The sequence below is a fragment of the Oncorhynchus mykiss genome, chromosome 21 (assembly GCF_057628025.1).
Source record: "Oncorhynchus mykiss isolate SJ-2025 chromosome 21, ASM5762802v1, whole genome shotgun sequence".
In the NCBI taxonomy this organism is placed as follows: Eukaryota; Metazoa; Chordata; class Actinopteri; order Salmoniformes; family Salmonidae; genus Oncorhynchus; species Oncorhynchus mykiss.
Genome location: NC_143042.1, coordinates 16,598 through 30,000, shown reverse-complemented (window position 1 = coordinate 30,000; position 13,403 = coordinate 16,598). Strand labels below are relative to the sequence as shown.

Sequence of the window (13,403 nt, the reverse complement as noted above, 5' to 3'; positions counted from 1 at the left end):
CCAGGCGTGATGATGCTTGGCATTCAGGCCAAAGATTTCACTCTTGGTTTCATCATACCAGAGAATCTTGTTTCTCATGGTCTGAGAGTCTTTAGGTGCCTTTTGTCAAACTCCAAGCGGGCTGTCATGTGCCTTTTACTGAGGAGTGGCTTCCGTCTGGCCTCTCTACCATAAAGGCCTGATTGGTGGAGTGCTGCAGAGATGGTTGTCCTTCTGGAAGGTTCTTGGTCACCTCCCTGACTAAGGTCCTTCTCTCCCGATTGCTCAATTTGTCCGGGCGTCCAGCTCTAGGAAGAGTCTCATTGAATATTCAAAAAAATATTTAAAATAATGAGATGTATCCACCAATCCAAAGAGAGGAATAGACGGGAGCATGACAGCTCGCCTTTCTGCTCTCTGGACAACGAATCCCAATGTTAGGGGTGGGGACACAAGTATCTCGTCATACAGTACTTTTATCTCTCCTCTGCGGCCCACATCTCACTCTTCCTCTTACTGTTATATCTCTCCTCTTCCTCCCTGCTGCCCACATCTCTCTCTTTCTCTTACTGTTATATCTCTCCTCTTCCTCCCTGCTGCCCACATCTCTCTCTTTCTCTTACTGTCATATCTCTCCTCTTCCTCCCTGTGTCTCACATCTCTCTCTTTCTCTTACTGTTATATATCTCCTCTTCCTCCATGTGTTTCACATCTCTCTCTTTCTCTTACTGTTATATCTCTCCTCTTCCTCCCTGCTGCCCACATCTCTCTCTTTCTCTTACTGTCATATCTCTCCTCTTCCTCCCTGCTGCCCACATCTCTCTTTCTCTTACTGTTATATCTCTCCTCTTCCTCCCTGCAGCCCACATCTCTCTCTTTCTCTTACTGTTATATCTCATATCTCTCCTCTTCCTTCCTGCTGCCCACATCTCTCTCTTTCTCTTACTGTTATATCTCTCCTCTTCCTCCCTGCAGCCCACATCTCTCTCTTTCTCTTACTGTTATATCTCTTCTCCTCCTCCCTGCTGCCCACATCTCTCTCTTTCTCTTACTGTTATATCTCTCCTCTTCCTCCCTGCTGCCCACATCTCTCTTTCTCTTACTGTTATATCTCTCCTCTTCTTCCCTACTGCCCACATCTCTCTCTTTCTCTTACTGTTATATCTCTCCTCTTCCTCCATGCAGCCCACATCTCTCTCTTTCTCTTACTGTTATATCTCTCCTCTTCCTCCCTACTGCCCACATCTCTCTCTTTCTCTTACTGTTATATCTCTCCTCTTCCTCCCTGTGGCTCATATCAATTCATTTTAAAGGGTTTTATTAGCATGGGAAACATATGTTTACATTGTGAAAGCCACTGAAATAGATTTTTAAAAAGCAAAGTAAAATGTTTCTCTCTTTCTCTTACTATCATCTCTGATGTCTCTCCTCTGTCTCTCTGGACCTGCCTCTCCTCTGTCTCTCTGGACCTGTCTCTCTGGACCTGCCTCTCCTCTGTCTCTCTGGACCTGTCTCTCTGGACCTGTCTCTCTGGACTGTCTCTCTGGACCTGTCTCTCCTCTGTCTCTCTGGACCTGCCTCTCCTCTGTCTCTCTGGACCTGCCTCTCCTCTGTCTCTCTGGACCTGTCTCTCCTCTGTCTCTCTGGACCTGTCTCTCTGGACCTGTCTCTACACTCTTATAAAAAAATGTGCTATATAGTGTGGACCTGGTCCTAGATCAGTTCCTATACTCTGAGATGCTTTGTCCACTCTGACCCTCTCACTGTGAAGGATTCCCATCAGGCCTAGTGAGTTAGGAGCCTGTTTTCATTGGGGTCTGCTGTGTGCTGTTTCCCCTACAGGCTGGACAACAGGACATATTGCTACCACAGCACAGCACAGCATCCGCTCAGTAGCCGTTACAAACCTGGCACAGCAGCTCCACGTCTCTGTTTGTGTTGGTTCCCATGCAGTGAGACATTGATTGGCTTGTCATAATAAAACCATGTGACTAATCTCTCATTTATGATGGGGATCAATGGAGAGGCTGCCCAGGGACTAGTCTCAATCCATGATACATGATGCAGCCCAGGGACCAGTCTCAATCCATGATACATGATGCAGCCCAGGGACCAGTCTCAATCCATGATACATGATTCAGCCCAGGGACCAGTCTCAATCCATGATACATGATGCAGCCCAGGGACCAGTCTCAATCCATGATACATGATGCAGCCCAGGGACCAGTCTCAATCCATGATACATGATTCAGCCCAGGGACCAGTCTCAATCCATGATACATGATTCAGCCCAGGGACCAGTCTCAATCCATGATACATGATGCAGCCCAGGGACCAGTCTCAATCCATGATACATGATTCAGCCCAGGGACCAGCCTCAATCCATGATGCAGCCCAGGGACCAGCCTCAATCCATGATACATGATGCTGCCCAGGGACCAGCCTCAATCCATGATGCAGCCCAGGGACCAGTCTCAATCCATGATACATGATGCTGCCCAGGGACCAGCCTCAATCCATGATACACGATTCAGCCCAGGGACCAGCCTCAATCCATGATCCAACTGCCTTATGGATCATCAGGTCAGATGTTTTAGTTCTGACAACAGGTACACGGAACAGTGGACGCGTTTTTTAAATGTTAAATGTTACCTTTATTTAACTAGACAAGTCAGACAGAACGGTTAAACAGAATAACATACTGCGGAATCTAGAAATACATGATTTCCATGATTTAAGGGAAAGGGAGAGACCAACAGTAGTCAGTTGTTCAACTGAATGCATTCAACTGAAATGTGTTAACTGCCTTGTTAACTGAACAGTGGGTTAACTGCCTTGTTAACTGAACAGTGGGTTAACTGCCTTGTTAACTGAACAGTGGGTTAACTGCCTTGTTAACTGAACAGTGGGTTAACTGCCTTGTTAACTGAACAGTGGGTTAACTGCCTTGTCAACTGAACAGTGGGTTAACTGCCTTGTCAACTGAACAGTGGGTTAACTGCCTTGTTAACTGAACAGTGGGTTAACTGCCTTGTTAACTGAACAGTGGGTTAACTGCCTTGTCAACTGAACAGTGGGTTAACTGCCTTGTTAACTGAACAGTGGGTTAACTGCCTTGTTAACTGAACAGTGGGTTAACTGCCTTGTCAACTGAACAGTGGGTTAACTGCCTTGTTAACTGAACAGTGGGTTAACTGCCTTGTCAACTGAACAGTGGGTTAACTACCTTGTTAACTGAACAGTGGGTTAACTGCCTTGTCAACTGAACAGTGGGTTAACTGCCTTGTCAACTGAACAGTGGGTTAACTGCCTTGTTAACTGAACAGTGGGTTAACTGCCTTGTTAACTGAACAGTGGGTTAACTGCCTTGTTAACTGAACAGTGGGTTAACTGCCTTGTTGACTGAACAGTGGGTTAACTGCCTTGTTAACTGAACAGTGGGTTAACTGCCTTGTCAACTGAACAGTGGGTTAACTGCCTTGTTAACTGAACAGTGGGTTAACTGCCTTGTTAACTGAACAGTGGGTTAAGTGCCTTGTTCAGCGGCAGACCGACAGTTTTTTACTTTGACAGCTCGGGGATTCGATCCGGCAACCTTTCGGTTACTGGCCCAACGCTCTAACCACTTTATATTCCCAAAGCATGTTTAGGTATTTTTATTCTTCCTCATTACAAGACTAGGTCAGCCTCCCAAAGGGCTCTCTAATCCCTATATAGTGCACTATTTTGGACCAGAAGTAGTGGACTACATAGGAAATAGGGTGTCATTTGGGAGGCAGTTTAGGATACTGGAGATGAGCCAGTATGTACTGTATATTATCAAATGGATAAATCAATAGGATAAAACACATCTGCTATACAGCTGACTTCCTGTTGGGGTTTGGGGAAATCATATATACATTCTATGAATTATACTTCAATTATATGAAGTATACATACATTATATATGAATTATACATCAAGTATATGAATTATATATACATTCTATGAATTATAAATCAATTATATGAATTATACATACATTACATATAAATTATATGAATTATACATACATTATATATAAATTCTATGAATTATACATATATTATATGAATTATACATAAAGTATATATAAATTATATAAATTACACATCCATGATATATAAATTATATGAATTATACATCCATTATATATACATTATATATAGCATATGGATGGATGTGTGTCTGAGTGTGTTAGCCCAGTTAGCATATGGATGTGTGTCTGAGTGTGTTAACCCAGTTAGCATATGGATGTGTGTTTGAGTGTGTTAACCCAGTTAGCATATGGATGTGTGTCTGAGTGTGTTAGCCCAGTTAGCATATGGATGTGTGTCTGAGTGTGTTAGCCCAGTTAGCATATGGATGTGTGTCTGAGTGTGTTAGCCCAGTTAGCATATGGATGTGTGTCTGAGTGTGTTAACCCAGTTAGCATATGGATGTGTGTCTGAGTGTGTTAGCCCAGTTAGCATATGGATGTGTGTCTGAGTGTGTTAGCCCAGTTAGCATATGGATGTGTGTCTGAGTGTGTTAGCCCAGTTAGCATATGGATGTGTGTCTGAGTGTGTTAACCCAGTTAGCATATGGATGTGTGTTTCTGTGTATGAACAGGGCTAGCGGAGGAAGAGGAGGAGAGTGAGTGGCTGCTGCCAACATACTGACTCAACTACAGCCACTTTAATAATGGAAAAATTGATGTAAAAAATGTATCACTAGCCACTTTAAACAATGCCACTTAAAATAATGTTTACATACCCTACATTACTCATCTCATATGTATATGTATATACTGTCCTCTATATCATCGACTGTATCCTTATGTAATAAATGTATCACTAGCCACTTTAAACAATGCCACTTTTATATGTTTACATACCCTACATTACTCATCTCATATGTATATACTGTACTCTATACCATCTACTGCATCTTGCCTATGCCGTTCTGTACCATCACTCATTCATATATCTTTATGTACATATTCTTCATCGCTTTACACTTGTGTGTATAAGAGAGCGAGAAAGAGAGAGAGAGAGACAGAGAGAGAGAGAAAGAGACAGAGACAGAGACAGAGAGAGAGACATAGAGAGAGAGAGGGGTGTGTAAAGTGAGATGGAGTGAGAAGGGAAGAGTTGACTGAGTGGAGAATTGACTGAGTGGTAGCTGACTGAGTGGCAGCTCATATGGGTGGGGGAGAGAGGGGAAGGAGGGATGAGGAGGGAGGTTATGAAATGAGGTCAGTGAGCGGGAGGAGAGGAGGGAGGGAGAGACAGAGGAGAGGAGGGAGAGAGAGAGGGAGTCTCCACAGGGATTGGTCAGTGTCAGTTCAAGGAGCGAGTGAGTTACTGCCCTTGTCTACTGCCCTTGTGAGTGTGTATGTGTGTGTGTGTGTGTGTGTGTGTGTGTGTATGTGCACGCTGCAAATACGTCTGTGTGTAGTCTCTGTGTGTGTGTGTGTGTGTGTGTGTGTGTGTGTGTCAGTTACACATACAGGTCAGTACATAAACACAACAAGTAGGTGGGAAAGGCGTTGTGCCGTGAGGTGATGCTCCTCTCACCAGGTTTTCTGTTCAATTCAATTCATCAATTACTCATTCAATTCACTAATCAATTCATCAATTACTCATTCAATTCACTAATCAATTTATCATAAAAAACATAAAAACACCAAATAATGTATGCAGAGCAGAATTAGGCCGATATCCACTAATTATCAAAATCCAGAAAAGAGATGTTAAATTCTACAACCACCTAAAAGGAAGCGATTCCCAAACCTTCCATAACAAAGCCATCACCTACAGAGAGATGAACCTGGAGAAGAGTCCCCTAAGCAAGCTGGTCCTGGGGCTCTGTTCACAAACACAAACACACCCCACAGAGCCCCAGGACAGCAACCCAATTAGATCCAATCAAATCATGAGAAAACAAAAAGATAATTACTTGACACATTGGAAAGAATTAACAAAAAAACAGAGCAAACTAGAATGCTATTTGGCCCTAAACAGAGAGTACACAGTGGCACCTGACCACTGTGACTGACCCAAAATTAAGAAAAGCTTTGACTATGTACAGACTCAGTGAGCATAGCCTTGCTATTGAGAAAGGCCGCCGTAGGCAGACATGGCTCTCAAGAGAAGACAGGCTATGTGCTCACTGCCCACAAAATGAGGTGGAAACTGAGCTGCACTTCCTAACCTCCTGCCCAATGCATGGTTTGTGACCTGTTGCCACAAGAAAAGGGCAACCAGTGAAGAACAAACACCATTGTAAATACAACCCATATTTATGTTTATTTATTTTCCCTTTTGTACTTTAACCATTTGTACATTGTTAAAACACTGTATATACACATAGTGCCTTTGTAATGTCTTCATTTTTTTGTAACTTCAGTGAATGTAATGTTTACTGTTCACTTTTATTGTTTATTTCACTTTTGAATATTATCTACTTCACTTGCTTTGGTAATGTTAACATATGTTTCCCATGCCAATAAAGCCCCTTGAATTGAGAGAGAGAGAGAGAGAGAGAGAGAGAGAGAGAGAGAGAACATGTAAACATGGAATGTAGTAAGGTAATTTGGAGGTTTTGTAGACCGGAACAGACATTTTGCACAGCTAATTATCACTAGGCGGTGTTCAGAATGGATTTTATGTCCCAAATGGCAGCCTATTTAGTATACAGTCCACTGCTTTTGACCAGGGCCCATAGAGCTGTGTAAAGGGATCTGGGTGCCATTTAGGACCAAGCCCAAGTCATGTATCACTACAAGAAACAGATTCATTTTGACTGTTTGTCTTTAGGCGCTGTAAGGAACACTTAACTGCAGTTAAATATAGAACTGCCTTTGGATGACAACTGAGCCACTCACCATCACCATCAGACTTTAAACCATCTCAATCTCATCTTCATCAGTAAAGCAATGAGTGGATGAATGATTGATCCGATTCCTAGTTGATTTCTGCAAGGATTCACTCACTGCTGGAATTACTGATGTCTCCTCCTCCTCAGTCCTTCATCCCTTTATCCTCATCCCTCCATCCCTCTATCCTCTCCTCCTCATCCCTCCATCCCTCTATCCTTTTCTCAATCCCTCTATCCTCTCCTCCTCGTCCCTCCATCCCTCTATCCTCTCCTCCTCATCCCTCCATCCCTCTATCCTCTCCTCTCCTCCATCACAAAATGAGTGATATTTTTCGCCTTTCTGGTTCCTGAGGATAATGAAGTGATATTAATTGAATATAGTGACAGATCGGCTGTGAGTTTTAACCTTTAAAGAAACCACAGTCTGAGTCTCTCCACACACACACACACACACACACACACACACACACACACACACACACACACACACACACACACACACATACACACACACACACACTGGCTCGCTGCTCAGATGAATCCATCTGCTGTCTTATTCAATGGTTTGAATGTTATTAGAGAGAATGACTTCAGCGGTGATTAAGAGCCTGTGTGTGTGTGTGTGTGTGTGTGTGTGTCTGTGTCTGTGTCTGTGTCTGTGTCTGTGTCTGTGTCTGTGTGTGTGTGTGTGTGTGTGTGTGTGTGTGTGTGTGTTTATTACTACAGACACTAACCAGGTTTCCATCCAACCTTTTTCTGTGGGTAAAGTACATGTTGGATAAAAACCATCAGTACAGGCCTGATGAAAACAGCACATTTATCTGTCAACTTTACAAAAGTCAAAACAAGACAAAATACGCTACACAAAGTGGGATGTTTCTGTGACAGTAACATTAATTATGTGAGAAAACGAGGTAGAAACACCTTTCTGGGTAAATATTGACATAATACCCGTATTGAAGTAAACCCTGGAGTAACGTGATGACATGCTGTTTGGTCGTCCCACTACGACTCAGATGAAATAAGTGATGACATGGTGTTTGGTCGTCCCACTACGACTCAGATGAAATAAGTGATGACATGGTGTTTGGTCGTCCCACTACGACTCAGATGAAATAAGTGATGACATGCTGTTTGGTCGTCCCACTACGACTCAGATGAAATAAGTGATGACATGGTGTTTGGTCGTCCCACTACGACTCAGATGAAATAAGTGATGACATGGTGTTTGGTCGTCCCACTACGACTCAGATTAAATAAGTGATGACATGGTGTTTGGTCGTCCCACTACGACTCAGATGAAATAAGTGATGACATGGTGTTTGATCGTCCCACTACGACTCAGATGAAATAAGTGATGACATGGTGTTTGGTTGTCCCACTACGACTCAGATTAAATAAGTGATGACATGCTGTTTGGTCGTCCCACTACGACTCAGATTAAATAAGTGATGACATGCTGTTTGGTCGTCCCACTACGACTCAGGAAACCATGCAGTTTATTAGGCTACAGATGAAATAAGTGATGACATGGTGTTTGGTCGTCCCACTACGACTCAGATTAAATAAGTGATGACATGGTGTTTGGTCGTCCCACTACGACTCAGGAAACCATGCAGTTTATTAGGCTACAGATGAAATAAGTGATGATGAACTTCACAGGGAGGTCAAAGTGCAGTGATGAACTTGATGCTCCTTTCCAATAAATATAGAGGCTCATTTTGGTGACATGATGATCGATGCTTGACAAATAAAAATAATCTATCTCTTTTGTCCATAATAATCTCATCATGTAGGATATACCCTGGACTCCCCAATGGCGTGGTGGTCTAAGGCACTGCATCTCAGTGCAAGAGGCGTCACTACAGTCCCTGGTTTGAATCCAGGCCAGAATCACATCCGGCCCTGCCCAGTTACATAAAGGTTAAATATAATAAACCCGCACTAAATGTTAGTGACAAAAGGTGAAAATGCGATGGAAACCCATTTATTCGAACCGTGTTGGTTATTTTGATGTGCGCTACGTCATCACACACAGACTTCTATCACAACGACTCAATTGGATGGAAAATGTGAGGATTCTATTTATGAGGATTCTATTTATGAGGATTCTATTTATGAGGATTCTATTTGTGAGGATTCTATTTATGAGGATTCTATTTGTGAGGATTATATTTGTGAGGATTCTATTTATGAGGATTCTATTTATGAGGATTCTATTTATGAGGATTCTATTTGTGAGGATTCTATTTATGAGGATTCTATTTATGAGGATTCTATTTGTGAGGATTCTATTTATGAGGATTCTATTTATGAGGATTCTATTTATGAGGATTCTATTTGTGAGGATTCTATTTATGAGGATTCTATTTATGAGGATTCTATTTGTGAGGATTCTATTTATGAGGATTCTATTTATGAGGATTCTATTTGTGAGGATTCTATTTGTGAGGATTCTATTTGTGAGGATTCTATTTATGAGGATTCTAGAATATTGACGTGAAAATTCTGTCGACAACTGGATGGTAAATCTTGCTGTTGTTTTTCAGTTATCTCCACCACTACGGCTCTGCTTTATCCCTCTTTTAACTCGGTCCCCAGATCAGCGTTAGGCTGGGTTTAGACATGGAGTACTGTGCAGAGAGATTAGGCATGGAGGGTCTTAGAACAGTGTCAATACATGATGAGTAGAGATGTCTTACACTATTATTGGAGTATGACATGTACAGTACTTTGTTTCTGGTTGTAATCTAGCTGACACATGGAGAACTTGGGGTAAATCTCTCTGTATCTGTCACACACACTCACTCTCTCTCTCTCTCTCTCTCTCACTCTCCTTTTTTGTCTTTTCTACCTCTCCTCTCCTCCTCTTCCCTCTCTCTCTCTCTCTCTCTCTCTCTCTTCTTCCTTCTCTCTCTTCTTCCCTCTCTCTCTCCTACTCTCTCTCTTCTTCCCTCTCTCTCTCTCTTCTTCCCTTTCTCTCTCTCTCTTCTTCCCTCTCTCTCTCTCTCTCTCTCTCTCTCTCCTACTCTCTCTCTCCATCTCTCCTCCTCTCTGTCTCTTCTTCCCTCTCTCTCTCTCTCTCTTCTTCCCTCTCTCTCTCTCTCTCTCTCTCTCTCTCTCTCTCTCTCTCTCTCTCACTCTCCTTTTTTGTCTTTTCTACCTCTCCTCTCCTCTCCTCCTCTTCCCTCTCTCTCTCTCTCTCTTCTTCCTTCTCTCTCTTCTTCCCTCTCTCTCTCTCTCTCTTCTTCCCTTTCTCTCTCTCTCTTCTTCCCTCTCTCTTCTCCTCTCTCTCTCTCTTCTTCCCTCTCTCTCTTCTTCCCTCTCTCTCCATCTCTCCTCTTCTCTGTCTCTTCTACCCTTTCTCTCCCCCCCCTCTCTCTCTCTCTCTCTCGCTCTCTCTCTCCAGTCCAACCCCTTTCAGATCAAGGCTGCTCTTCTGCACTGAATGTCTCTCTGTCTGCCTGACTGTCTGTTAAAATAAAAGCAATACTGTAGGATAGTTGTGTTGTTTCATTTAGTCAGGATTAAATTGGCAACGGAGTCGGACTGGTCTGACTTCCACAATCTGAATGGCAATAAGCAACCTGTCCCTAAACTAACTCCACTAAATAGATCAAGATTACATAGATGTTCCCAATGGCCCCGTTCCGCCACTGGTACCCCACATCTCAAGTCACCCTGCTCACCCCTCTCCCCCTTCTCTCCTCCTTTCAGGCTCCGACTACTCCCCCCCACCGCTGCCGGTGGTGGCGCCCAGTCTGAACGATACCAGCGTTGCAGATGGAGGAGGCGGCGTGGGTGGCGTCACAGCCCTGGGTGGAAGTGGAGGTGGGCGCGGGCCCCTGGAGGCCGTGGTCGGAGGGGCGGTGGTGGGGCTAGCGGCAGAGCACATCCCCAGCGGCCCCGGGGCGGCCCTCACCTGGCAGGCGGCCATCGAGGCGGCGCGGCAGGCCAAGCAGATGGGGAACGCGGGCGCACCCATCTGCACAGCCAGCTCCACACAGAGGAAGAGGCAGCACTACACCAACAAGCCCAAGAAACCCATCAACACAGCCCCAACCAGACCTCCCAGAGCCCTGCTCTGCCTCACCCTCAAGAACCCCATCCGCAGAGCATGCATCAGCATCGTGGAGTGGAAGTATCCTCTATTATATATAGTGGTGTCAACTGGTTTATTATATATAGTGATGGTGTGAACTGGTTTATTATATATATATATAGTGGTGTGAGCTGGTTTATTATATATAGTGATGGTGTGAACTGGTTTATTATATAGTGATGGTGTGAACTGGTTTATTATATATAGTGATGGTGTGAACTGGTTTATTATATATAGTGATGGTGTGAACTGGTTTATTATATATAGTGGTGGTGTGAACTGGTTTATTATATATAGTGGTGGTGTGAACTGGTTTATTATATATAGTGGTGGTGTGAACTGGTTTATTATATATAGTGGTGTGAACTGGTTTATTATATATAGTGATGGTGTGAACTGGTTTATTATATATAGTGATGGTGTGAACTGGTTTATTAAATATAGTGATGGTGTGAACTGGTTTGATTGACTATTCTACACCACTGCTAAACCAATAGGATACATTTTTATTGTTTATAAGTAATAAATGGAATTGATATATTTTAGGAACTCAGTCGGGCCTCCACCCCTGTCAAAATGTGTAGAATCGTGAACAGTGTGAACAGCGTGAACAGGGTGAACAGGGCAAACAGCGTGAACAGCGTGAACAGGGTGAACAGCGTGAACAGGGTGAACAGCGTGAACAGCGTGAACAGGGTGAACAGGGCAAACAGCGTGAACAGGGTGAACAGGGCAAACAGCGTGAACAGCGTGAACAGGGTGAACAGCGTGAACAGGGTGAACAGGGCAAACAGCGTGAACAGCGTGAACAGGGTGAACAGGGCAAACAGCGTGAACAGCGTGAACAGGGTGAACAGCGTGAACAGGGTGAACAGGGCAAACAGCGTGAACAGCGTGAACAGCGTGAACAGGGTGAACAGGGCAAACAGCATGAACAGCGTGAACAGGGTGAACAGCGTGAACAGCGTGAACAGCGTGAACAGGGTGAACAGGGCAAACAGCGTGAACAGGGTGAACAGGGCAAACAGCGTGAACAGCGTGAACAGGGTGAACAGGGCAAACAGCGTGAACAGCGTGAACAGGGTGAACAGCGTGAACAGGGTGAACAGCGTGAACAGCGTGAACAGGGTGAACAGCGTGAACAGCGTGAACAGCGTGAACAGCGTGAACAGTTTGGGGTTGTATGGGTTGAAGGGTGGGGGTTTGTTACTAAATGACATTATGCATCCGGACCTTTGGCAACAAGGACATGTGTGTTTCCCGGACCTTCTCAGAAAGTGATAGAACACCCTGTTACATGCTGTATTATCACAGCTTTGCATCATAATACCTGTATACTTTACCCACACACAGAGAGTTGGCTAGTTATGGTGGAGTTGGCTAGATACGGTTGAGTTGGCTAGATATGGTGGAGTTGGCTAGATATGGTTGAGTTGGCTAGATATGGTGGAGTTGGCTAGATACGGTTGAGTTGGCTAGATACGGTTGAGTTGGCTAGATACGGTTGAGTTGGCTAGTTATGGTGGAGTTGGGTAGATATGGTTGAGTTGGCTAGATATGGTTGAGTTGGCTAGATACGTTGAGTTGGCTAGATATGGTGGAGTTGGCTAGATACGTTGAGTTGGCTAGATATGGTTGAGTTGGCTAGTTATGGTTGAGTTGGCTAGATACGCTTGAGTTGGCTAGATATGGTTGAGTTGGCTAGATATGGTTGAGTTGGCTAGATACGGTTGAGTTGGCTAGATATGGTTGAGTTGGCTAGATACGTTGAGTTGGCTAGATACGGTTGAGTTGGCCAGATACGGTTGAGTTGGCTAGATATGGTTGAGTTGGCTAGATACGGTTGAGTTGGCTAGATATGGTGGAGTTGGCTAGATACGGTTGAGTTGGTTAGATATGGTGGAGTTGGCTAGATACGTTGAGTTGGCTAGATACGGTTGAGTTGGCTAGATATGGTTGAGTTGGCTAGATATGGTTGAGTTGGCTAGATACGGTTGAGTTGGCTAGATATGGTGGAGTTGGCTAGATATGGTTGAGTTGGCTAGATACGGTTGAGTTGGCTAGATATGGTTGAGTTGGCTAGATACGTTGAGTTGGCTAGATACGGTTGAGTTGGCTAGATATGGTGGAGTTGGCTAGATATGGTGGAGTTGGCTAGTTATGGTGGAGTTGGCTAGATACGGTTGAGTTGGCTAGATATGGTTGAGTTGGCTAGATACGTTGAGTTGGCTAGATACAGTAGAGTTGGCTAGATACGGTTGAGTTGGCTAGATATGGTTGAGTTGGCTAGATATGGTGGAGTTGGCTAGATACGTTGAGTTGGCTAGATACAGTAGAGTTGGCTAGATACGGTTGAGTTGGCTAGATACGGTTGAGTTGGCTAGATATGGTGGAGTTGGCTAGTTATGGTTGAGTTGGCAAGATACGGTTGAGTTGGCCAGAT

The 13,403-nt window shown here is 44.0% G+C and overlaps 1 protein-coding gene across 1 annotated transcript in view; it reads left to right on the top strand.

The window, feature by feature from the left end:
• Positions 1-11,057, top strand: part of LOC149972925 (voltage-dependent L-type calcium channel subunit alpha-1C-like) — a 122,871-nt gene extending 111,814 nt beyond the window's left edge. Inside the window, exon 2 of the mRNA XM_090214988.1 lies at positions 10,576-11,057. Within this exon, the coding sequence (XP_090071114.1) occupies positions 10,576-11,057 (482 nt within the window). The remainder of the gene's footprint in view (positions 1-10,575) is intronic.
• The last annotated feature ends 2,346 nt before the right edge of the window (positions 11,058-13,403 follow it).